Consider the following 26,957-nt stretch of genomic DNA (forward strand, 5'->3'; position numbering starts at 1 on the left):
AAGGTTTAGTGAAGGAAGATAGATGCTTTTGAACTGTGACATTGAAGGAAAATTCTGAGAGTGCCTTGGACCCAGGCCCATAGCCAGGATTTTGATTTGGGGGGGGGGGTGAGTTTAATTTGAGGACCCCTGGTCTATGCCATTTTTTTTCCGTGTCAGGAGTGACTTGAGAAACTGCAGGTTGCTTCTGGTGTGAGAGAATTGGCTGTCTGCAAGGACATAGCTCAGGGGACGCCCGGATATTTTGATGTTTTACCATCCTTGGTGGCGCAGTGGGTTAAACCCCTGTGCTGGCAGGACTGAAGACCGACAGGTCGCAGGTTCCAATCCGGAGAGAGGTGGATGAGCTCCCTCTATCAGCTCCAGCTCCTCATGCGGGGACATAAGAGAAGCCTCCCACAAGGATGATAAAACATCAAAAAATCATCTGGGCGTCCCCTGGGCAACGTCCTTGCAGACGGCCAATTCTCTCACACCAGAAGAGACTTGCAGTTTCTCAGGTCGCTCCTGACACGACAAAAAAAAAAAAAACATCCTTGTGGGAGGCTTCTCTCATGTCCCCGCATGGGGAGCTGGAGCTGACAGAGGGAGCTCATCCACGCTCTCTCCAGATTCCAACCTGCAACCTGTCGGTCTTCAGTTTAACCCACTGCGCCACCGGGGGCTCCATAAACAGCTTGTATTCCCTGATGAATCTCCTTTGGGGTGACACCTTCTGCTGTCAAGAATTCAATGACTGCATGTTGCTTAAATCGCATTGACTGATCATCTGGGCAGGGTTCCATACTTTGCACTTTAACAACACAACCATTCAATGCTAAAGCTTTCCGCCAAAATGGAACTGTAGAGAAGAGTCTACTGAACAAGCCAGTACCTGCCGCATGCCAGTACTACCATCTGTTGATGAATTACGAAGGTGGAGGCATTACTTTTCACTCAATCCTCATATTTGCTGTGTATGTGGTTTATTTCTGCTCCAAGTTGAGCCAGGACCGGCTTAAGACCTTCAGAAGTCCAACAAAAACAAGTGGCGAGTAGCTGGATATGTTGGAGATGCTCCTGAACTCCTGAAGCCGGGAGAGGGAGGCTCAGGCTCTTCCCTGCACGGGAAGCCTTCCAGGCTGAGGCTCTCAGGGACTGGGCCTGTTTCCCCCCCCCCCCCCTTCCTCGGCGGGAGCTTTGGGGAGAGAGGGAGGAGCTACTTTGTTTTCGCCTCCGGACGCTGGCGCTTCCCCGCCAAACCCACCCGTTCAGACTGGAAAGGACTTGGCCGGCGGTGAGTCCCTTGCGTTCTTTGTCTTTTTGAGTTGTTGCTCTCCTCCTCCGTGACCCTGGGAGATGTAGTTTGGTGAGGTACCTGCACTCCTAGGCAGAGAAGGCGAAAGGCCTTGTAAAAAGTACAACTCTCATGATCTGTGGGTCCCCAGATGTTTTGGCCGTCAATTCCCAGAAATCCTGACAGCTGGTAAACTGGCTAGGATTTCTGGGAGTTGTAGGTCATAACACATGGGAGCCACAGGTTGGGAACCACTGGATTAGACCATTGCATGGCGCTTCATCACACTAGGCAGGCATGGGCAAACTTCAGCCCTCCAGGTGTTTGGACTACAACTCCCACAATTCCGGAATTGTGGGAGTTGTAGTCCAAAACACCTGGAGGGCTGAAGTTTGCCCATGCCTGCCTGCACTAGAAAATAAATCCACTTAAAATCAGGTTTAAGCCTCCTGCAGAATTCGGGGGATTGTAGTTTAGGGAGGAGCCTTTAATACCCTCACTAAACTACAAACCCCGGAATTCTGCAGGAGGTCAAAAGCGGATTTTAAGTGGATTTATTCTCTAGTGTGATGACGCATGGTAATGAAAGTGGTGCCAAACTGTGTTATTGGACAGTGCAGATGCAGCCTTGGGGTTGTTACCCAGAAACTTCCTTTATATAGCAGTGTTTCTCAACCTTCCTAATGTTGCCACCCCTTAATACAGTTCCTGATGTTGTGGTGACCCCAACCGTAAAATTATTTTTGCTGCAACCTCATAACTGGAATTTTGCTACTGTTATGAATCATAATGCAAATATCTGATATGCAGGATGTATTTTCATTCACTGGACCAAATTTGACACAAATACCCAATACATCCAAGTCTGAATCCTGGTGGGGTTGCAGGAGGGATTGATTTTGTTGTTTGGGAGTTTGTAGTTACTGGGATTTACAGTTCATCTACAATCAAAGAGCTTTCTGAACTCCACCTACAATGGAATTGAACTAAACTTGGCACACAGAGCTCCCATGACCAACAGAAAATATTGGAAGAGTTTGGGGGGCATTGACCTTGCGTTTTGGAGTTGTAGTTCACCTACATCCAGAGAGTGCTGTAGACTCAAACAATGATGGAACATGGCACGAATACTCAATATGCCCAAATGTGAACACTAGTGGAGTTTGGGGGAAATAGATCTTGACATTTGGGAGTTGTAGTTGCTGTGATTTATAGTTCACCTACAGTCAAAGAGCATTCTGAATCCCACCAACAATAGAATTGGGTCAAACTTCCCACACAGAACCCCCATGACCAACAGAAAATACTGTGTTTTCTGATGGTCTTTGCTGGGACACGAGGACTGCCTGCATAGTATATCCCAGACATGGGCGAACTTGGACCCTCCAGGTCCAAGCGGAAAGGACTGGAAAGAAAGGAAGGGGCCTAAGGCTGTTAGGAATGGTAGGAGTTGAAGTCCAAAACACCTGGAAGGCCCAAGTTTGCCCATGTCTAGGATATACTATGCAGGCAGTCCCCAATTTACACACAAGATAGGTTCTGTAGGTTACTTCTTAGCTTGAATTTGTATGTAAGTTGGAACATGTACATTTTTACAATTATGATTCTAGCCAAATACATATTTTTAAGCTTTCGATAGCATAGGGAATCTTCTGCAACACCCCAGTGTTGCTTATTTTGTAGTCTGTGCCCCTGTTCAGAAGATTCTACCTCACTTTCCGCCCATGTAATAACTGGATTTTGGGGAAAAAATGGCTTATTGTGAAACAAGGATTGGGGAGAAAGCTTCAGTGAAGACACTTTTCCCCCGTGAAGTCTTTTAGTAGTGATTTTTCTTTCTAGAGGTGGGTTTCTCTCATTCCCTGTTGCCTCAACCCCATTCTTATCTATAAGTCATTTGTAAGTCGGATATTTGTAACTCAATGACTGTCTGTGTAAAATATACTCATCTTTATTTTATAGCAGAGCTTTCCAAATTGTGTGTCGTAACTCATCAGTATGTTGGCTGCAGTGTGTAGATGTGTTATCAAATGCAATGAGAAATGACGAAGATCTTGGAAATGTGTGTTGAATCACATATTTTAAAAATATAAATGAAAGGTTTTCATGAAACGTTGTGTCCCCATTATACAATTTATATATCTTTCTGTATCTCTTGTAAGTGATTGATTTAACTTCCGGTTTGCAAGTAAAAGTGAATTACTGTGTTGCAAAATGATGCATGTCTAAAAAGTGTAACACCAACATGAAATGTTTGGAAAGCTCTGAATGTTGTGGGTAACAAATCATAATATTTATTATTTGGAATATATTCCTATGACAAAGTAGGATACCCTGTGTGGGTTATATTTCCATAGACTATTTAGGATGAACTATATATGCTTCCCTTATCCAAGGAGCCGCAGTGGCGCAATGGGTTAAACCCTTATGCTGGCTGAACTGCTGTTTTGAAGATCAGTAGTTCAAATATGCGAGATGGGGTGAGCTCCTGCCTGTCATCTCCAGCTTACTATGTGGGGGACCTGAGAACTCTTCCAACTCTATGATTCTGTAATTCTATGTCAGGGGTCCTCAAACTAAGGCCCGAGGGCCGAATACGGCCCTCCAAGGTCATTTACCCGGCCCTCGCTCAGGGTCAACCTAAGTCTGAAATTACTTGAAAGCACACAATAACAACAACAATCCTCTCTCACCAGCCAAAAGCAGGTCCACACTTCCCATTGAAATACTAATAAGTTTATATTTATTAAAATTATTCTTCATTTTAATTATTGTATTGTGTATAAGTGTTTTTGCACTACAAATAAGATATGTGCAGTGTGCATAGGAAATCATTCATTATTTTTTTTCAAATTATAATCCGGCCCTCCAACAGTTTGAGGGACTGTGACCTGGCCCTCTGTTGAAAAAGTTTGTGGACCCCTGTTCTATGTCATGAGAGAAGCCTCCCACAGGATGGTAACACATCCGGGCATCCGCTGGGCAACATCCTTATAGATGGCCAATTCTCTCACACCAGAAATGACTCCAATTCACTTCTAACATGATAAAAAAAATCCCTTAACCACAATTCTGAAATCCAAAATTGGCCACATGGGTGACTAATGTCATATTTTTTATTTCTGATGATTCAATGTACATAGACTTGATTGCATGATAAAACTATTTAATACTATTGTGTAAAAAAACCCAACCTATGTTTACAAAGGGTGTATCATACATAAATTAATTTCATATTTAGTGGGTCTCTCAAGATATCTAATGAGATGTTGGACAGGATGGCCCACGTGGGCTATGATTCTGTGTCTAATAAGCAAATACAGGTATGCCAAAATCCAAAACACTTCTGGACTCAAGAATTTTGAATCATGGATACTCAGGATGTAGAGAATTAGAGTAATACTGGTTTGAGCATTTGATTATGATTCTGGAGACCAGGGTTCAAATTCCTGCTTGGTCATGGAATTCCACTGGGTGACCTTGGGCAAATCACACACAATTTTCAGAGGAACACAAAAGCAACCCCCCTTAGACATTAGTCAGCAGCCTTTTTGGATTGACCAGTCAACAGTAGCATTGTTAGGCCACATTTTACCAGCTTCCTTGTGGGAATGTCATGGGGGACCTTGTCAGAGGCCTTATTGCAATCAAGACATGCTATATGTACAGCATTCCCTTCATCTACCAAATTTGTATCTCTGTTTTAAAAAGAGAGATACAGTTCATCTGGCATGACTCTTTTTTGAGAAACTCATGTTAACTTTTTATGAGTTTGGCATTCCTTTCTAAGTGCTTGCAGATTGTCTCTTTAATGGTCAGCTCCAGAATCTTTCCTGGTATTGATGTCAGCAATTGCTTCCCACCCTCAGCTGCATTTTCCCTGGAAGATTTTGGAGAAATTATTAAAATGAATTTTCATCTGTGCGCTGTCAGATTGTGGAAACATTTGTTTTCCTTTGGCATTCACTGCTTTCTTGTCTGTCAAATTACTGTCCTCTTTCTTGCCAGAACTCTGTATCTTATCTTGTATCACAAGTGTGGAACAGATGGTCTTCTAAATGTTGCTGGAATGACTCCCATTAGTCCTCGTGGACATAACCCATAGAGAGAAATGATGGCAATTCGGAGCGGATTTTTTAGTGTAATTAGATGTTGTGTATTAGTGATGTTAGTTTTGTTATCTTGGTTTCATTGTAAATTGTCTTTTATGTACTGTACACCGCCACGAGTCGCCCTAGGGCTGAGAGCGGCGGTTAATAAATGCAAGAAATAAATAAATAAATAAATTGCAGCTTAACAACAACATCTGAGGGCCATAAGTTTCTTCATTCTTGTTTTGAACCATAGGAACATTAGAGCAGTCCACTGATTTATTTATTTTTGTCTATTTTATTACATTTGGTTATTTCTTTCAGTATTATTATTTTCTCAGTTAACCAGCACTCATGGGGGTATTAAATGCCAGATCAATGTAGTTTCCAATTACTTGAGAATTGCTTGAGAGTTACTGTTAAAATAGGCTTAACTAATAGTATACTCCATACTATACTATACCACATCAAAGTACAGTAATTAAAAGCAAAGACAAACTTAATGAAACTGCATTACACATGTATTTTAATTTTTATTTAAAGTGTTATTTCTTTGATAACTTTATTATTATTATTATTATTATTATTATTATTATTATTATTTGAAACATAACAAGATTAGTACACAGCAAACAAGATTGCTATGCTCGCTGTTGTATTGGATCACATGTCAGACACTTCCCAAGTGTCTAGGACTGTGTGATGTATTGGTGAATAATGCATGCAGATCCCAGTAGGGTGGCCTTTTGCAGCTGTCAGATGGTAATTTTGTCAGTGCTGATTGTGTTTAAGGGCAGGCCAATGTACTGATCATCACTGGGACCACCTTTATTGGCTTGTGCCAGAGCCTTTGCAGTTCAATCTTTAAATCCTTGTATCGTGTTAGCTTTTCCAGTTGTTTCTCTTCAATCCTGCTGTCGCCTGGGATCACAACATCGACGATCCATACTTGGTTTTTAACACAATTGTGAGGTCAGGAGAATTGTTCTCCAAAACTCTGTCAGTCTGAATTTGGAAGTCCCAGAGTAGTTCGATGTGTTCAGTTTCTGTTATTTTTTTTCGGGCTTGTGATCCCACCAGTTTTTTGTCGCAGGCAGTTTTTTGTGGCACAAGTTCCAATTAATCATCTGAGCAACAGTGTTATGCCTCTGCTTGTAGTCTGTCTGCGTGATCTTCTTGCAGCAGCTGAGGATGTGATTATTTTTTTCCTGCCTTCCCCTGAGTCAAGTACCCATTTGACAACTAATTATTATTTTCCCCATTTCTCTCCCTATTGCTACCCCATTTAACTTATTTTAAGATTCATACATTTATTTTTTTTATTTGGTTTGATAATTCTTCTCCCTGTCCTTGGGTACCAGAACATCAGACAAAGGTGACCTGCAGCTACATGTTACAGTATATCTTCCTTCCCAAAAGCAGTGTTGATGTTCAAATTGCATGGCTCTTTGACACCCAATCTTCGAAGGTTGTGATGTTGTGGAGAGCATGAGGATGTGTTTCTTTGTGGTGCACTCCCTCTCAGATCTGGATTGGTACCACAGTGTGGAGTGCAAGGGGGGATTCTTTGCACTTAGAATTACACAGTGTAATTAGGCCCTTAGATATCTGGCCTTCATCTTGTTTCGCCTCTGAAGACAATACAAGGGAAGGAATCAATAGATGTATGTGACCAGCTTTTTAAAGAGTAAGTAGTAGATGTCAAGGGCCTGATCTACATCAGAAACACGAATGGCACAGAAAGTAAAAAACAGCTCAGTCCAGATTGTGGAATTAATAGAGTTTGATACCATTTTAACTGCCATACCTCAGTACTATGGAATCTTGTGAGTTATAGCTTTACAAGGTCTTTAGCCTTCTCTCCCTCACCAAACTACACCATGGCATTATTTCTACAATGTAGGTGCACCCTGGGCTATCAACACAAGCGTCTTTTTTAAAGCCAGTCAGACCATTGTGAACAGTAACTATTCTGGTTTGACTCACAGATTTTGCTGCTTTCCTGTTTTGCAGATCTTTTGCAATAATGCAGATCTTTTGCAATAATTTTCAATCTGGAAGGGGATTGCATGAATTTTCAATCTTAACGGAAGCAATGGACCCTGTCAGTGCTGCAACATTAGAGAATCCCTGTACCACATTTTTATTTATTTATTTATTATTTAAACTTATATGCCACCACTTCCCTGGGGCTCGGAGCGGCTTACAAGAATAGCTAAAAATCTAAAAAAAATTAAAAGCAATTTAAAACAATTTAAAATGAAACAATTGGCTGTAATTATTTCTCTTGGATGTCATGTGTTTTCATACAACGATGTGTATGTTTATGTGCCTTTAAGTCACTTGCTGATTTATGGCAACCCTGTAGAATCATAGAATCAAAGAGTTGGAAGAGACCCCAAGGGCCATCCAGTCCAACCACATTCTACCATGCAGGAACATACAATCAAAGCCCTCCTGGCAGATGGTCTTCCAGTCTCTGCTTAAAAACCTGCGGAGTGGAAGACTTAATCACACTCCCAGGCAGCATATTCCTCTGCTGAACAGCTCTTAGCAACTGGAGATTCATATGAAATCTCTTTCCCTGCAGTTTGAATCCCTGCTCCATGTCCTAGTCTCTAGAGCAGCTGGAAACAAGCCTGCCCCATCTTCTGTATGACATTCTTTCAAATACAGAGAGTGCAAAAAATGCACATTTTAAGAAAGGAAAAACGGCATTGAAGTTGTAATCCTCAAAATACAGTATACTGATAACAAAAGATGAATACAAGTCACATATGCCTTCTGCAGTTACAAAAGGTGCTCAAAGTAGTTCCCATCAGCATCCAGGCACTTCTGATTCTGGTGAACTACTGCTTGAGCAATGTTGACCAAGGTGTCCACTTGTATTACTGTGTATGCCGTTTCAATTACTTCCCAAAGTGCCACCAATGTAGCCAGTTTTCTATGATACACTACATCCTTTAAGGTCCCCCATAGGTAGAAGTCAAGGAGTATTAAGTCAGGAGAGCATGGGGGAAACTCAACTGCACCTCTTCATCCTATGAATTGTCCTGGCAAATTCTCATTGAGGTAAGCTCTCACATCTTGGTGGTAGTGCAGTGGGGCACCATCTTTTTGGAAGTAAAAATCAATCATGTAATAATCTTAGGATGAAAACTTTTCAATGTTGCTGTTTTAAGAACACATCCTATGCTCATTCTTCGAACTCCTGTCTCATGTGCACATTGTTTGCTAGACTTCTGTGGTGAGATTTTAAACTGTTCAATACCATAGCAGAAGAAATAGGACTTGTTGCTGTGCAAGGGCTCCTGGGTCTTCCCTTGTGCAAATCGCATTCAGTACCATGCCTCTCAAACTTATTACAAACACATGCAGTTGTTAGGAATGTTGAAGGTTCTGTTGCATACTTACATTTCCATTATAATTGTACTTCCACAACATTCTCAAATTTCAAATACCACTTCAAAATGGTCTTGAACTCCTTGAACGACAGCTGTGCTTCCACCAATTTCTTTGACTGTCCTGTCTCTCACACAGTGACACTAGCATTCCTTTGATTAATGTGGTCTTTTGAGTGAATGCCATACTACACATTGCTACCATACTTCAATTCAACTTTGATAAGTACCCTAATACTGGTAGTTAAACATGGCACCTTTTCACTTCATCTTGCTCTGTTTAATGTGTATTACCTCTCTTTGCTGCAGAAATGTCTTCTACTGTGACAGATTGTGGAAATGTAAGAATCATCACACAGGTCATCCCACAGACGGGTCCGCAGTCGGCAGAGGCTCCTCCTGTCACAATGCTTGGGTCGACTTCGTCACAGATGATATCACCCGAGCCGAAAAAGCTTAAGAATATACAACCAAAAGCACTTGGAGTAAGGAGCTACAGACTTATCAATCTAGGCCCAGATCCAGGTTTATAGAATTTCTTTGTACAAGACCAAGTTTCTTTCAAGAATCTTAATGAAAATGAATGACCAAAAAGAAACCATGCATGAAGTCCCCTTATTATCATATTTCATTGCTTTTTAACATTCCCTAATCTGAGAACATCTTCATTTCTGACCCCCTGGTTGAAGAGGAGGAATCAGAGGACAAGAAAGCTACCAAGAAAACACACACACATGGAAAATGTCATTCATAACTTTTTGGAAAAACACCTTTTGGAGATCATAACTTTTTAGAAAAGCATGACCTTTCAGAGAAGAGCCAAAAACCTTTTAGGATAGAATCCTGAGGGAGGTGATGGAAAGCTTTGCCACATGAGATGACTTTTCCCTTCTTTCCAGTGAGAAAAGTGCTCTCCACAGCAGCGAGAGGTCAAAGGAAGGTCTCTGTCCATTCCTTCCTATGCCAAATTACAGTGAGGTTCACCAAGAAGGTGTTCAGCTGGTATCAAGTGGAAAGTGGGAGAGGGAGAGGCAGAAGGGGGGGGGGATATTAACCAGATATAATTATGCAAGACAGTGGTTTCAGTTGTTAGACTGAATAACCTGTTATCTCTGATCTGTTAGGAAAACAGATTTGCAGTGCATAAAAATAGCAGAGCTTTAGAAGTGTATTTTAGTACCCAAAATATATATATTCTCCAATAAAACAACTTTTTTTATATCATGCACTCAAGAGACCAAAATGAAGTAGACTTTGATAAAAAAATATCATATTTGGTTTACATACAAACTTCATGTGTTCAGCACATGAACTTAGTAGTCCAGGTTCAAATATCTTTGATATAATTCTCTGTGTTATCCGGCCAAGGCATGTCTCATAACAAAACAGCTATCAACAGGTCACATAGTCAAAAGGAGAGAGAGAAAGAGCATGTGGTCTGCAGCCCCTTTTATAACTTCTCAGGAACAATAGAGTAAAGGAAGCTGCATACCAGAACTTACATACAAGAAACAGTAAGCAACAGGATCATAGATAAATATTACTAGAGAAGGCTTGAAGAAGGTTGTCACTACCAGTGTGTTCTCATTTCCTGGTGTTTTTGTTTGTCTGTTTGAATGGCACATACTGTTCATACTTATTGCCATCACAAAGGGCTACTCTTTATATAAGACCCCTCTCCCAGTAACATTGCAAGATGTCATCCCTTGGTTGCATATTTTGGCCCTGCAATTTCAGACCCCAGAGTAATCCTGAGCTGACAAACTGCTTGGAGTAGTATCCCAAAGGAGGTTAGACTATGGACCATTTGATAATACACAACTGCAGGGTGATTGTTCCAGTTTAACTGCTATGCCTCTCTGGTGTTTGCAGTTTGGTCATTGACACCAGAATACCCTTCAGACTCATGTTTATTTTTTTCAAAAAGTAATTATCATCCAGAGCCAGTGAGAGGTTTGGGTGATGGTCTTATATGCTCTGGTAAATATACCTGTTACGACTTCTGTGACTATGAACAAGCTTGGCTCTTGGAAATAGATAACAGTGAGGAAAATGTTTGCACAAGCCAAGCAAGGTTAAGAGAAATAGCTGTCATGGTTAGGATAAGAAGAGAAATATATTTGGTGACATTGAGATGAATTGCAGAATAATTAGGGTTGATGAGATGCATGACATCCACAAATATTGATCCCCTACCTCCTTGTTCTTCTCCAGGCTGTACTGATTGTTCTGGGGGCTACACAGATAAGCTTTGGCATTCTCCTGACTGTAGTGCAGCATAATTTTGAGAGCCTCACCGTGAAGAGTGGTGTCTACTTCTGGATTGGGATCTTGGTAAGCACGCTGTCTGAGAGAACGGGAAATCACTCACTGCTCTATAGAACACCTTCTTGGCCTGATGCCCTCTAGATATAGATGATGGCAGTTTCCATCAGCTCCAATTAATATCGTAGGAGCTCTTGAAGGTGAGAAGGGAGGCATTTATTGCTATTGGCAGAGAGGCCTGAAAAAAGGGGACCAAGTTGCAACAAGTAGTAAATCATCCACCCTATCCCACTGCTGACTATGTCTCACCCAAATGTTTAGTCAGTTGCACATTCTGCTTCTGTCTAATAGATATGTGCATATTTTTGCCATGCAAAAATGAATTTGTTTGTTACACACACTTAATATAAAGTGAGGACCTTTAAGTGGTTCTACAAGTTTATTTTTTTTTATAGAAAAAAATGAATAAACTGATCAGAAAGTAAAATGAATAATTTTGAATTATTTCTGAACTTTATCGTCCTGTCCTGATTCTGGGTACTTTGGCTTTTGCAGAGAGAGATTGAGAGAGATTGAGAGAGAGAGAGAGAGAGAGAGAGAGAGAGAGCAAAGAGGTTCATTCCTGATGCTTGTTCTTTTTTTTTCCCCCTATCTTGTGCAGTTACTGTTTGCTGGGTCATTGCTTGTGGAAATGGAGAAAAGAGAACATATTTGGCTGGTAAATATTTCCATGTGTATATATGGGTTTACTGAAGAGTAAAACCATATAGGTAAAAGAGGTCTCTTGTGATGGTGATACTGCTTGTGCATGTTTACAATGGATTAAGTGTGTGTATGTGTATGTGTGTGTGTGGCCACATCATGAGGAGACAGCAAAGCCTGGAGAAGACAATTATGCTGGGGAAGGTGGAAGGTAAAAGGAAGAGGGGCCGACCAAGGGCAAGACTGCCCTATGATACGCTTCAAACTATGAGAAGAGGCAGGTAAGAAATAAAACTGTTGTTCAGTTCTTCTGGGTTTTTTCGGGCTATATCCATGCTCTAGAGGCATTTCTCCTGACGTTTCGCCTGCATCTATGGCAAGCATCCTCAGAGGTGAGGTCTGAGTGATTCCAGCCATGAAAGCCTTCGACAATACATAAAACTGTTGTTGTTGTCACAGAGAATAACCCTTTGTGCCCCATTCAAGAAATGCCCCCCAACATCTGCCAAGTCTTAGGCAGTAAAGGCAAGGGCAACAGTGGGAAGATGGTGCAAATAATGAAATTGCTACTGCTCAGGGCTCCAAGGGGATGGGATATAAAATACACCTCACTTTGGTGAGTGAATATATATTCCATATTTTGTTTGTTCCAACTACAGTTCCATACTCATGATGCACTTCCCCCCACCTTTAATGAAGGTCTAACCCCATTGTTCGTTCCTTTTGAGCTCCTTTCTCAGAAACACAGTCTTCCACCACTTATCTCATCCAGGGTTTTATCAAATTTTATCCTAGTGCATTTGGCCCGCCCACTGTGTTCTATTTCTCTATCATGTTATTTTGTAATTGTTTATTTTATTTTGTTATTTCATGTATTTATTTTGATTGTATTTTCTGCTTCTTTGTATTTTATTTTGCTATACTGTAATTATGGGCTTGTTAGCTGCCCTGAGTCCCCTTTGGGGAGATGGTGGCGGGGTACAAATAAAGTTTATTATTAATATCATTCTTATTTTACTGACACAAAACCACAGTATGTCACAGCAAATGAGATCTATATGCTGGATTTCGTATCACAGAATCACAAGTCGAACACTTCCCAAGCGTCTAGGACTGTGTGATGTATTTTCGAATAATGTGTGCAGATCCAAGTAAGGTGGCCTTTTGCAGTTGACAGATTGTGATGATGATGATGATTATGATGATGATGATGATGATGATGATGATGATTATTATTATTATTATTAGTGTGAGCACCCTCTATTTCTCTCCAGCAGAGATCAGCTGTATCTTCAACTAAATTTCCTTCTCCTTTCCATCTACAGTATATAGGTTAAGGAGCAATAGCTTTAGCAGGAGACTCTTCTGGGGCTTAAAAGCTGCTGGGAAGAGGAGAGGACATAGAACTTCCACTGCTATCTAGCAAGGCGATTTGCTTTGCAACAATGTACAAATCTTGCTAATCAAAACAGCCAAAGGAGCAAGGGAGTACCCCTTATCAAGAAGTAACTAAGTGTATGCCATGAAATGATAATGAGGTCAGGAAAGTATATTCTAAGTTTGTCAAGTGTTTTTCAAAGACACAGAGCTGATCTAATAAATGCATCACTTCTTTGTTCATTCCATTTTACTGATGAAGGTGAAAGCAGTTCTCATCGCCAACTTCCTCGTCATTCTTTCTGCCCTGATTGCAACAGTCCTCCATGCTGTAGAAATTGCACAAGAGAAAAGGATTTCAACTGTATGCAATGTTTATGGGTATTGCCGTTCTAACACGGTAAGCTTCCCAACTCTTCTGTGTGGGTATGTATGTCATGAAGGTGGCAGGGGATTCAAAATATTCCCCAAACTGTTTTAAATCATGGGTTTTGGGAGCATCAGGAAACTGATGGCAATCTTAGATAGAAGAGAAGCTTCACCGTTTGGGAATTATTCTAAGAGGGAAACACTCAGAAATGTGCATAAAATAACATTTCTGGACAAGAATACTACATGCATTTTTTGCTCATAATAATCTCAAACTGCAGATAGCATAGAAAACTGCTATTGTCTATGAATCTCTTGCAGTGAGGAGAATTTTGGTAAAAGTATTCTTCCCTGAAATTTGAATGACATTTTTCAAAAAACCATATAGTTGCATGCCCTCAGGTCATTCTCAACTTACAGTGATTCTCACGCAACCTTGATCACATTATTTTTTGGCCACATTTGTTCAGAGGGGATTTGCATTGGATTTCCTTTGAAGGTGGGAGTGTGATTTGTCCAAGGTCATCTAGTGGGCTTCAATAATAATAATAATAATAATAATAATAATAATATTTCTAGACTGCTCTCTCGCCTCGAGGGGACTCAGGGCAGTTTATATACATACAAAAAGGCAAACATGCAATTACATAATTAAAATTATACAACATCAAGAATGTAAAATAGATAATAATAAACTTAATGCTAAAAGAAAATTAAAATTAAAGTAATAAATACAGCATAATTGATCAATTCAAACCATTTATCATGCCAGCTCTCATGCATATAGTAGCAGTCTGTTTTCTGATTACAATTTTTCTGACTATTATCTGTATTATTAAAATCTAACTTTTAAGATAGGGCTTTAAGGTAAAACATTGTCAACTTTTTTTAAAATGGTTGAATTTGTGGATATTAATAGGTAAAGGTTTTCCCCTGACATTAAGTCCAGTCAGGTCCTACTCTGGGGGTTGGTGCTCGTCTCCATTTCTAAGTTGAGAAGCCGGCGTTGTCTGTAGACACCCAGGTCATGTGGCTGGCATGACTGCATGGAACGGCGTTACCTTCCTGCCAAAGCGTTACCAATTGATCTACTCACATTTGCATGTTTTCAAACTGCTAGGTTGGCAGGAGCTGGGGCTAACACCAGGAGCTCACACCGCTCCCTGGATTTGAACCTGTGACCTTTTGTTCATCAAGTTCAGCAGCTCAGTGGTTAAACCCACTGCACCACCGGGAGCACCAGGATATTAATACAGTTGGTTTTATTTGCTTTGTTTAGTTTTATGATCCTTTAACTTTTTAAGCCATTACAAAATCCTTGTGGATGATACGTGTGAAGCAAAATACTGTGTGTGTTTTTTAAATGTAAAGGTTAGGATTGGTATAATTCTATATGTTCCAGAAAAGTTAGTACTCTCTGAAACACCCTAGGTATACACTACATTTACACCAAAAATAACTGAAGTAAATAATTTGTATTTTGGTTTTAAACCAGAAAGGGGCATGAATTCCTGCATTCCTAGGCAATGGGTTGTGATGGTCCTTCCAAATCTGGAATGATAATAAGTTGATTTCAAAGTAGCTGGATCACTGGCAATCAGCATGACCATTTCTTATTTTGTCCACAGAATCTGGCATATGGGCTCAATGGGGCCTTTATCATCCTTTCATTCCTTGAAATATCCATAGCGGTCACTGCCGTGGTGACTGCATTCAGAGCCACAAGACAGGAGGTCTATCAGTGGATGGTGAGAAGGGAACTCTACTTTTTTCTCTTGCTGTTGTTGAAACATATTTAATTCTAAAGCAGTCCACCTTTTTTTCTAAACCAATCTAAAATACAACAATAAATTTAGGTGCAGTCTGTTAGCTCCAAACATGCTCCTTCTTCCCTTGCCCCTCAAAAGTAACTTTTCCTAACTCTAACCCTGCCCAGTGCTTCCTTCTGACTTTGACAGCCAGGCTTCAAACTATGAACAAAGCCCTTCAAAGCTATGAATCACTATGCACATTGCCTGATCAGCACTTAGTCTCTCAGCCATTTTACTGTTTTTAAAATGTGCACTTGTGTTTGTAACTGTTTTTCTGATGTTGTTGTTGATTTTAATTTGTTTAATTCGTTCTCTTTTTATTTTATTGTGCATGTTTTACCTTGTATTTTTGGGCTTGTCCCCTTGTCCCCTAGCGATTCCCCTTGTAAGTTGCCCGAGTCCCTCTGGGGAGGTGGTGGCAGGGTATAAAAATAACGTTGTTATTATTATTAGATCCTATTTTTTCAGTCCTGTTCATATTTTTGTGGTCTGTAAATACATGAGCAAAAATGCTTGTAGGGACAGAAGGAATAAAGTACAGGCAGTCTCAGGTTAAGAACAAGATAGTTCTGTGGGTTTGCTTTTAAGCTGAATTTGTATGAAAGTCAGAATAGAAACATTTTTTAAGTGTAACTCCAACCAATTTTGTAAAATTTTGGATATCAAAGGGAAGGGCTGACAAGCCTGTAACATTTCTTTTGCTGTTTGCGCCCCTATTCAGAAGATTTCACCTCTGCCCCAGTGACATTTGGATTTTGAAATTTTGGTGTTGTTGTGGAAATAAGGATTGGTGAGGAAGCTTCAGTGGGAACACATTTTGTCATGACAACTCTTAAAGAGTGAATATCCCTTTCTAGGGGCAGATATCCTCTCATTTCCTGTTGTCACAGCCCAGTTTGTAACTATGACTTGTATGTAAGTCGGATGTCAGTAACTTGAGAACTGCCTTTACAAAATAATTAATACTGGGTGTCTTTTTTGTCTCTTTCCAGAAACTGTAATTCCTGTCACACCACCTGTTGTAGTATTGAGCATCAACATTATTTCTTTGCTGGATGCTAAATGGCTGGGAACGCCTCTCCATCTTTCCAAGGCAGAACACAGTCATGAAAAGAAGTCTCCTCTAAATTCTGATGGCTTTTTGCATTGTATGCCCCTCTCTTTAGAAAACAAACTCAGGATTTGCCTGTGAAGGAGGAAAGAAATCAACAAGCTCTTCCTAAAATTGACATGTTAGATTGGAACTCAAAATCTGTGTGAAAGTTTTTTTTTAATGTCTAGCAAATGACCATACATTTGAGAGTGGGGGTTGTGAGTTTGTTGAAGTAGCTGTTTAATTATCATGCAGCAAATCACATGGTAAATATTTCCTGTGAGGCCCTGTCACAAAAAACCCTCTTTATCAAAACCTCAACCATTTTGTTTCAGAGGGTCCTTCCACACAGCCATATTACCCAGAATCTCAAGGCAGAAAATTTCACAATATCTGCGTTGAACTGTGTTATCTGAGTCAACGCTGCCATATATTCCTGTTCAAAGCAGATGTGGAATTTTATTCACTTGTGTGTAAAGGGTCAAAGAAGAAAGAGAAATATATCTTTATCTACCTTCCATTCTGTAGCTTGCACTAGTATTTTAAGGCTGCAGTGATGTATATACTTGTTTCTGAAGAAGCTACTAAATTTAATAAAATGTATTTGTAAGTAGATATCTGTACTATTTCCCAGTAAGGCTAAAATCTTATGCAAGAATAGTGCTTTGATTTTCCTGCCTGGCAGAATGGGGTTGGACTGGATGGCCGTCTTCCAATTTTTTGATCCTATGATTCTATGAAATGTCACTGACTGCAATGGAGCTTATTTCTGAACAGCCATGCATAGGATCAGGCAATGAAGGAAAGAGTACTGAACCATTCCCTTCTCTGAGTAGAGTGGCAAAAGACTCATTAAGTCATTCAGTTCAGTGACTGAGCCATTTAACATTTGTACCGTCCTGACAGGTTAGCGCTGCTCTATGGTTTGCTTTCTGGAGGCAGGAGAAATAAAACATTAGTGCACAGTTTATACACTTCACAAATGAAGAGATAAGACTTTTCCTCTGAGACTTTCCTAAATATATCTCCTTGATATGCCAGTTTTGTATGTGCAAGATCTCTTTCAGCTCAGGGAAAATGCAGGCATGCCATCTGCTCCATCTCACTGCCTACATCCTGAATAACACACACTAGGAAAAACGTTGTGGCAGTCTTTGTATTCACACACACTTAATTCCCATAGACCCCTGACTGGCTGTGCTGGCTGAGGGATAGGAGTTATATAAACTGGCACATAAAGAGAGAAGGCAATTTCTACTAGATGTGGAAATTAGTCAGGCATTACACTTACAGTAGCATTTATACTGTAGAATTAATGCAGTTTGACACCACTTTAACTGCTGTGGCTGGATGCTATGGAATCATGGAAGCTGTGATTTCTGAAGGTCTTTGACCTTTTCTGCCAAAGAGTGACTGGTGCCTCGCCAAACTACAAAACCCAGGAATCCATAGCATTAAATCCTGGCAGTGAAAGTGGTGTCAAACTGTGTTCATTCTCTGTGTGATGAATCCTATATCTGATTCCTTTTTTCTATAATTTCAGTGAAAATTCAGTATTTTGTTTCTCCTTATGATACATTTTAAGTCCAACACACCTGGAGGGCCCAAGTTTGCCCGTGCCTGCTCGAAAGGAAACCATCAAGATATCAAGAACCTTTGCACTTACAATGTACAAATAATAAAACCATACTACTGCATACATTTGAATTATGTATAGAAATGAGCACTTAGCCTAAGCCTCTGCACTAATATTGCCCTGAAGAATGCATTGCTGGCATTATGTGTTTATATTTTGATCTGGACCAAGCCAATTTCCAAATATGTTTAAATTGTATTTTGGGGTTCGGTTTTTAAGAGTATCTAATATGAATAGCACTTCCCTCCTATTTGTCTTCTGCATTTGTATTAGTGTTTAAAGTCCTCTTCCCCAAAAATAAATGGAACTTGTTTTTTTCTATGTGTTTCTCGTTGTACATTCATATGTAGAAAGAGACACTTCAAGCATGGGAGTTGTGATTTTACAAGGCCTTTAGCCTTCTCGGCTGGGAGTGCAGGTGCCTTAACAAACGATAACCCCCATCTTTCCATAGCATTGAGCCAGGCCAGTTAAAGTGGTGTCAAATTGCATTCCTTCCTCAGTATGGATGCAGCCGATGTTCTACCCCGGCAGAACCCTTGAGAGGGCAGATAGTAAATATAAAGCTTTACATTGTTTTAAAATGTATTTTCATATTTTATATTCCATGACACAAGGGTTTTATTTTTATATTCACATTGTAAGCATTTGTTTTATGTTTATTGTATCATGTTTGCTATTAGCTGCCTTGAGTCCCTGTGTTGGGAGAAAGAAAGCCAAGATAAAAATAAAGCAAGACAATAAATACAAGTATGTTGTTATTGAAACACTACAAATGAACTGGACCTTTTAACAAGGCTTCTAACATATTCCCAGCTCTGCCCTTACTGACTGACTTACTTACTTTCTTACTTAGGCGATCCCTCATTGTCCAAGTAAGATAGTTTTCCAGGATCAGTGTACTGGCGGTAGGTTCATAGGTGACTGTGGAGCCTTATTCTTGATCAGCATCGTCTCCCACAGTGAGGACATTGGTGGAAGGCGGTCCTGGTCAGGGTTGGCTTGATGCGCCTTCCTCTTGGCACGTTTCTCTCTTTCACCCTCCATTCGTGCCTCTTCAAATTCTACAGCACTGCTGGTCACAGTTGACCTCCAGCTGGCGCACTCAAGGGCCAGGGCTTCCCAGTTTCAGTGTCTATGCCAGAGTTTTTAAGGTTGGCTTTGAGACCATTTTTAAATCTCTTTTCCTATCCACCAACATGCCATTTTCCGTTCTTGAGTTCAGAGTAGAGCAACTGCTTTGGGGGACGGTGGTCAGGCATCCGAACAACGTGGCCGGTCCAGCAGAGTTGATGGCAGAGGACCATCACTTCAATGCTGGTGGTCTTTGCTTCTTCCAGCACACTGACATTTATCTGATTGTCTACCCAAGAGATTAACAGGATTTTCTGGAGGCAGCACTAATGGAATCGTTCCAGGAGTTGCATGTGACGTCTGTAGACAGTCCTCATCTTGCAGGGTTGGGAGGACAATAGCTTTATAAACAAGCACCTTGGTATCGCTACGGATGTCCCGTCCTCAAACACTCTCTGCTTCATTTGGAAAAAAAAGCTGCACTTGCAAAGCTCAGGCAGTGTTGTATTTCGGTGTCGATGTTGACTTTGGTGGAGAGGTGGCTGCCAAGGTAGCGGAAATAGACATTTTCTAATGTTACACCATTAAGCTGTATTTCTGGCATTGGAGAGCTCTGCCCCTTATGGGGCTGGTTCTACACTGGTCATATAATGCAGTCTGAATTTAATAGAGCTGCATTATATGACTCTTCCATAGGATGCAGTTCAAACCAGCCTCCCACATTACAGAGATCCCAGCATGGCAGTGAAGGGTAACTCTGTGGAAGGCCTGGGCCAACTTGGGCCCTCCAAGTGTTTTGGACTTCAACTCCCACCATTCCTCACAGCCTCAGGCCCCTTCCTCACAGCCTCAGGCCCCTTCCTTTTCCCCCTCAGCCGCTTAAGCGGCTGAGGGGGAAAAGGAAAGGGCCTGAGGCTGTGAGGAATGGTGGGAGTTGAAGTCCAAAACACGTGGAGGGCCGAAGTTGGCCCAGGCCTGATCTATGGTCACAGTTCGGCGCGTCATTCAATTGCGCGGCCCTGACGTCATCCGAGAGGGCCTGCCTGGAGTCTCCCACGTGGAGAGAGGAAGTTTGGAGTGAAGTCAATCGGGGAAATGGCGGCGCCGGTCGCTGAGGGAGAGGCGGAACGGAATGAAGCGTCCCAGCAGGTTGGGAAGGCAGAAGAAGCCGCTGCCTTGGAGGAAAGAGGCTCAAGGAAGCGTCGGGCAGCCCCTTCGGGAGAGAAGCGGAAGGAGGCGCCAGCCGTCCCCAGAGGGAGGCCGAAGTCAGGCCGAGTGTGGAAGGACGCCAGCAAGAAGCGGTGAGAGAGCAAGAAGAGGGAGATGCGGGAGGTTGTGTTTATTGGCCTTGGGGGCTTCGCGTCTCTTAAGGGGGAGGGATAGAATCATAGAGTTGGAAGAGACCTCATGGGCCACCCAGTCCAACCCCCTGCCAAGAAGCAGGAAAATTGCATTCAAATCACCCTCGACAGATGGCCATCCAGCCTCTGTTTAAAAGCTTCCAAAGAAGGAGCCTCCACCACACTCCGGGGCAGAGAGTTCCACTGCTGAACGGCTCTCACAGTCAGGAAGTTCTTCCTCATGTTCAGATGGAATCTCCTCTCTTGTAGTTTGAAGCCATTCTTGTTGTCTCCAGGGCAGCAGAAAACAAGCTTGCTCCCTCCTCCCTATGACTTACCCTCACATATTTATACATGGGTATCATGTCTCCTCTCAGGAGGAAGAACACTTCGTGGCTGTTGGGTCTCCTGAATCACTTTAATAATTAGATACTACCTATTTCTTAAGGTTCATCTCCACTGTAGAATTAATGCAATTTGACACCACTTTAAGAACACCCTCCCCTCCCTCCTGCACGAGGGAAATGTCAGGGGAAAACCTTTACCTTTAAACCTTTAAAAGTAAAGGTTTTCCCCTGACATTAAGCCCAGTCACATCTGACTCTGGGGGGTGGTGCTCATCTCCATTTCTAAGCCGAAGAGCCGGCGTTGTCCGTAGATGCCTCCATGACTGCATGGAGCGCTGTTACCTTCCCCACAGAGCGGTACTTTTTATTTACTCACATTTGCATGTTTTAGAACTGCTAGATTGGCAGAAGCTGGGACTAACAGGGAACTCACCCCACTCCCCGGAATCGAACATGAGAGCTTTTGATCAGCAAGTTCATCAGCTCAGTGCTTAAACCCACTGCACCACCAGGGGCTCTGCCATGCCGCCATAGCTCAATGCTATGTGCTCTTTACTAAAAAGTGTTTGGTAGAGAAAGATGTGGCTCTTAATGATACATGCCTCATTATTACAGGACGTCTACACCCCACACCACTGGAGAAAGTATACTGTTTAGCCGGGAAGGCCCTCCTCTTGGTCCCACCTCCATCTCAGGTGCGGTAGGTGGGAATGAGAGAGGGAGTGAGAGAGACTGCCTTCTCGGTGGTGGCCCCCCCCCCCCCCATCTTTGGAATACCCTCCCGAAGGAGATCAGGCTAGCCCCCTACCCTCCAAGCCTTCCTTACACAACTGAAGACATGATTTTTTTCCTAAGCCTTTGACCATATTTTGGTTTCTTTAATGAATGTACATGAAGACCCAAAGATTTCATCAAGCACTTTACATGTCTGAGATTGATTACTGTTTATACCTGCAACTACGGCTATATTTTATTGATTTTTCCAGGAAGGGAGGTTGTGAAGTGAATCATCTATGTTGACTGCTTTTTATGTTATTGTTTCTGTCAATTTTTTTATTTTGTGTGTTTGCATCTTGGAGTGCTTTGTTAGCCGCCCTGAGTCTCCCTGGGAGATGGTGGCGGGGTATAAATAAAGTTTTGTTATTTATGATTATATTATGAAATCTGCAGTGCAGATGCAGCCTGCAGTTGATTCCTTTTCTCAAGTTTCAGTGAGAATTCGTTTTCCAAGACCTCTCCACCTCAGAGTGCTGGTGCCTCGCCCAGCTACAATTCCCAGGATTCCTTAGCTTTTAAGCCATGGCAGTTAAAGTGGTGTCGCACTACATTCATTCTTCAGTTTCTTTTTATGTCTTTCTTTTTATGGCTTTGCTCCAGATACCTCAAGATGGTTCACTTGGTTCTTCTCCCTATTTTATCCTTGCAACAAGCCTATCTCATCCAATAAGATTAATAAGCACTTGAACATTGCTTCTGAAGCTCCTGTCCAATACTCTTAATCATTACTTCACTCAAGCTTTTATATATTTTCTTACTTACATCTCATTTACCTAGCTTGCAGACTTGAGGTTTAGTGGAAGAACACTAAAGCCGCCTTGAGTCCCCTTCGGAGTGGAGAAAAGTGGGGTAGAAATAGCATAAATAAATAAAGAGCACTATGCACATTGTTCTGTTGTTGCTTCTTTTATGACTAAACTAAATCATGGCAGGCTGAAACAGTTATATATCATCCACACAATCATTTCCTGTGATTAAATTTAAGCTTTTCTCCAATGTATCTGATTGGACTTGTTGAGACTCATTCAAGCACACAGATTGATGTCTTAACTGATGCCTTAATTAGTGTATCCAGTTGATGGCTGCTTGGCTAGCTATGACTTTTGTGTTTCCTTTTGCTAGGTTCTCCCACATGACTAAGGACAAGCCTTTGCGTACCTCCTGGGAACGCAAGATGAAAGAACGTCAGGAGAAGAAATTAGTGAAAGACTTTGCCCGACAGTTGGAAGAGGAAAAGCAGAGAGAGCGTGAGGTGAGAAATGTAGTGTAGAGTACCTTATTTAGAAACGATTACTTTGTCACTATATATGAGTATAGTTATCCCTCAGTTGATGAAGGAACTGCTTCTGAGCATTACTACTTTAACAGAAAATTTGGTACCAGAGGCAGAAATGGCATGGAAAGAATAGGTGTAGACTACAACAAAAATGTACAATTCGATGTGTTTCATTGAATTTTTTATTCACATCTACTAGCAACATCCATATATAAAATGAAACAATCAAGTCTGGTGAAGAAAAACATTTTAAACCTTCTAGAGACTACTTAAAGGTTTCTTCCAAAATGTATCCAGATTATTATTATTATTATTATTATTATTATTATTATTATTATTAGCTTTCACCAGCCTCTACTGTATTTGTGTAACCCACTGTCACCACCTGCCAAAATGCTATGAAAATCTAGCTAGACCAAGACAAAAATTCAAGGTGATGGGATGGTAGTTCTGGGAAAATATATAAAGAAGCTTCTTTACAAGATTTTAAAATAAAAAGGGGTATTCTTGTAGTATTAAATTAGATAATAATTGCTAGTTGCTAATAATAACTGGAGTGATTGAATTAATATGGTTTGGTAAGCTTTGAATCAATTACAAGTGTGTTTGATCATTTTACCTGTGTTTCCTGCCCTTCAGGAGAAAAAGCAGCGAAGGAAAGAGAACTTAAAAAGACGGCTAGAAAATGAGCGAAAAGCAGAAGTAGTGCAAGTGGTGAGTCTTGGTTCAAGTTCTTTTCATTTGCTAGGAAGGTACTGCAGCAGTACTTCCAATAAGGTAGAGTAAAAGTACTGTTGAAGTACTCAGTTCAGGCCTTCTGATAGCTGAACCACCTTAGTAAATATGTGTCATAACATTACAGGCTTGAGTATCCCTTACTCAGAATTCCAAAATTATCCACATGGGTAGGTGAAATGATGACACTTTTTTCCTGATGTAAACAAACTTAGTTTCATGCCTAAAATTATTTTTACCATGTTGTATAAAATTACTTATGTACATAAAATGTATATAAAGATTTTTTTTGTTTAGACTAGACTTCTATCACCAATATCATCATCTTTAATTACTTATTAATCGCCCTCCATCCAAGATGTTCCAGGCGATTTACATTGCAGAAATTATACAGGATAAAACACATACATACAAATATCAAAATTAACATGGGTCAAATGCTCTAGTAAAAAGCCAGGTCTTAAGATATATCATTATGCACACATATGCAAATACAGATATTCCAAAATCCAAAACACTTAGGACCCTGAGAATTTCAAATAAGGATTATGAGTATCCTAATACAAGCAGCATTCAGTATACTTTTCTTGTTGCCATTTCTCAAGCAAGGAAGTCCTGTAGAGATCCAGAGGACTTTGAATGGCACAGATTTTATTTGAACACTGTCCTGCCCCAGGTTGACCTACTTATGACTACAATCAGGTGTGTTGATCTCACATAGATGTCTGTCTTGGCTTGGTTCCCTGGCTTCTTCAGTATTTAATCACAATGAAGTAGTTACTGTATGCTGAGAAATGAGCTCGCTCCATTATTACATGAGCTGCTGATTGATTATCTTGGCCATAAACTCTATGCCTCTTTTTTTCATTGGCTGTGTGCCACTTCAATTGGCTTGTGAAGAGCTAAACCTTAATGGAGCAACCCTTGCTTTTCTGTGACCCATTTAGTCTCTTGGACATCTTTGTCAGAGAGACTACTGTAGTGTCAGCATTATTATTTCATTTCGTTTTGCAATTACCATGGCTCTGTCCCAAGTGTAATAAAACCAGTCTGTGTGGGCTATGAAGAAAGAATGGCTTGCCCCCAAGAGTAGCAGGAACAGAAGAAAATTCAGGCTTCAGGGGTTCATAGCCTCAACTATACAATAGGAAGCTAATACACTTGAGTGTAGATGAAACTATGCAACACATTATCTGCCAGATAAGATCTTTTGAAGTTGCTCTTGCTATGAAAATTTGGTTGCATGGCTACGTTTGAAGTCATTTTTAGTTATGATAATATGGCAACATAATGTAATAAAATGGATGGCACTGTAGACAGACTGATACAACATCAATGCAGCTAAAATCCACTTTTGTCATTTTTATTAGCAATTTATGGACATTGAGCAAATTCAAACACTAGTTCTTAGTTGACTGTTTCTCAAAAGTGTGGCTAAGTCTATTATACAAGAGATGTAAGATCAGCAATGTTATTGTTTTGGGTTTTTTTTTTTAATTTCATTTCTTCCAGATTCGGAACCCAATAAAGCTGAAGCGTGCAAAGAAAAAGCAATTGCGCCGCATCGAGAAGCGAGACACACTGAAACTTCTGCAGAAACAGCAGGGACAACATAAAGCAGCCAAGGAATAAGAACTTGATGGGAAGTGATCCCTCCTTTGGACATATGGAATTGATTTCCTGGTAGAGACATAAATCAGGGTCCTGCATCCATTGCAGTGGGGACGTTGGATGCACTGGTGGCATTTACCTGGTTTCTCTTGCCACTGAAAAATCAATTCTTCAAAAAAGCATCTGCCTCGCATCTAGCTGAAATTCCTCTTTGCTTTTTCTTGGTGTCGGTGATGCAGTCTGCAGCAGGCTGAACTTTAAAAATCTTATTAAAGACACTTAAATCCCAGAAGGTAGCTGAAATGGAGGAGAGCTTTGAAGGACTTTTTTAGGATATCTAGCTTCCAGACTTTTGTAAGTGTGACAATGAAAGTGTGGATTAAACTTAATATTTGTGTATACCTGTGACACAAGAAAACAAGTAACATGGTTGTCATTTATTAAGGGGTTCTTCACTGATGTCTGGGGTGGAGTGGGGAAATTATTGCAGTCATTACAGCTGTTCTAGAACTTCATTTTATCAATACAGTGTTAGTACTGTTAGTACCTTCTGGACTGCATTTCACAGCAGTATGAGCTCACAAAGCACACGTCCAAGGATTATGTGGGATTTTGATTCCAGAGTGTCTCTGAGCACCCAGCTGAGTACAGCTCTCCAAATATATTGTAGAGTTCATTAAAAATGGACTTAAAAGGCCCACCATCACAAGTCACAGAGTGTGGATAACAATTTTGTATTGTTTTTGACTTGCTGATGAGTTTCTGTTTCAAACCTCTCCTGGAACATAGCACCTGGCAGCTGAACCTCAGGCTCTTGAGTAGGTGAACATCTTCATATTGAAAGAAGCACACAAACAGTACACTCAAGCACTGCAGGGGGGATTCTGTTTAGGAAAGTGAGGATTGAAAGACCAGATGTCAGCATTTTTCCAATTCCCCTCATTTTGGCCTGTGAGCTTGAGGATAGGAATTGTGAAAGCTGTCATTAAAAATATCAGCAGTAAATTATGTTGTCTATAATTGTATGGTAACACAACTCTAATAATAAAACAACTTTATTCTTATACCCTGCCACCATCTCCCCAAAGGGACTCGGGGCGGCTTACATATAGACACAAAATAGTCAATGCAATAGGAGAACTGTAATGACCATATAGCACATAGTGACACTAATATCCCCAATACAGACCTGAATACAATGAAATGAGAAATACAATGAAAAAGGAGCAAGTGCTCTCAAACAGAAAGTATCTCAGTCTGGCACCAGTCCCAATGTATGAGGGCTTCAGGGGTCCAAATCCGATGAAAAGATCTTCCAATATGCTATATGGTCATTACAGTTCACCTATTGTATAGACTATATTGTGTTTGTTTGCATATCTTACAAGCATTCTGGGGTATTGCTTAGCGGCGTACATATGAGTCAAATGCCCATAAGACAGAAAAGCAAAACAATCCATTAAAGCAAAAAACAAAACAAAAAACAAACTATTAAAATTAGAGCATAGTAGAATATAACAATTCAGATAAAACAATTAAATAACACATAAGAATATAAAACAGTAGTGTTAAAACTCAAAATAATACTCAACAGAACCAATTACCAGTAATACAATAGACATGACCAGGCTATAAAAGGGACTGGGTGTGGGATAGTGCAAAACAGCGTATCATAGGGCCAGGGCACTGGATGACGTGCAGAGAACGAAATATCAGGTGATCTAGGGACTGGGCATTGATAACTAGGGACTAACTGTTCTCAAATGCTAGCTGAAA

The 26,957-nt window shown here is 40.8% G+C and overlaps 2 protein-coding genes across 2 annotated transcripts; both read left to right on the plus strand.

Moving 5' to 3' along the window:
* The first annotated feature begins 1,153 nt into the window (after nucleotides 1–1,153).
* Nucleotides 1,154–18,797, plus strand: LOC132772276 (membrane-spanning 4-domains subfamily A member 15-like). Its single transcript, XM_060771226.2, has 7 exons — nucleotides 1,154–1,276; nucleotides 9,078–9,253; nucleotides 10,983–11,102; nucleotides 11,695–11,751; nucleotides 13,375–13,512; nucleotides 15,110–15,229; nucleotides 16,285–18,797. Exons 2-7 carry the CDS (start codon nucleotides 9,080–9,082, stop codon nucleotides 16,291–16,293), a joined length of 618 nt encoding a protein of 205 aa, XP_060627209.1. The 5' UTR covers nucleotides 1,154–1,276; nucleotides 9,078–9,079; the 3' UTR covers nucleotides 16,294–18,797.
* A 1,324-nt stretch (nucleotides 18,798–20,121) lies between these two features.
* Nucleotides 20,122–25,602, plus strand: CCDC86 (coiled-coil domain containing 86). The gene is made up of 4 exons (XM_060771214.2): nucleotides 20,122–20,396; nucleotides 22,682–22,811; nucleotides 23,475–23,549; nucleotides 25,083–25,602. Exons 1-4 carry the CDS (start codon nucleotides 20,191–20,193, stop codon nucleotides 25,200–25,202), a joined length of 531 nt encoding a protein of 176 aa, XP_060627197.2. The 5' UTR covers nucleotides 20,122–20,190; the 3' UTR covers nucleotides 25,203–25,602.
* The last annotated feature ends 1,355 nt before the right edge of the window (nucleotides 25,603–26,957 follow it).

Source organism: Anolis sagrei, chromosome 1 (genome assembly GCF_037176765.1).
Source record: "Anolis sagrei isolate rAnoSag1 chromosome 1, rAnoSag1.mat, whole genome shotgun sequence".
Lineage (NCBI taxonomy): Eukaryota > Metazoa > Chordata > Lepidosauria > Squamata > Dactyloidae > Anolis > Anolis sagrei.

Coding starts and splice junctions, on each gene's coding strand:
- LOC132772276 (XM_060771226.2), top strand. CDS start 9,080: ATGTCTTCTACTGTGACAGATTGTGGAAATGTAAGAATCATCACACAG. Junction 9,254..10,982: donor TACAACCAAAAGCACTTGGA/GTAAGGAGCTAC, acceptor GTTCTTCTCCAG/GCTGTACTGATTGTTCTGGG. Junction 13,513..15,109: donor GGTATTGCCGTTCTAACACG/GTAAGCTTCCCA, acceptor TTTTGTCCACAG/AATCTGGCATATGGGCTCAA.
- CCDC86 (XM_060771214.2), top strand. CDS start 20,191: ATGGCGGCGCCGGTCGCTGAGGGAGAGGCGGAACGGAATGAAGCGTCC. Junction 22,812..23,474: donor AAAAGCAGAGAGAGCGTGAG/GTGAGAAATGTA, acceptor CCTGCCCTTCAG/GAGAAAAAGCAGCGAAGGAA. Junction 23,550..25,082: donor AAGCAGAAGTAGTGCAAGTG/GTGAGTCTTGGT, acceptor CATTTCTTCCAG/ATTCGGAACCCAATAAAGCT.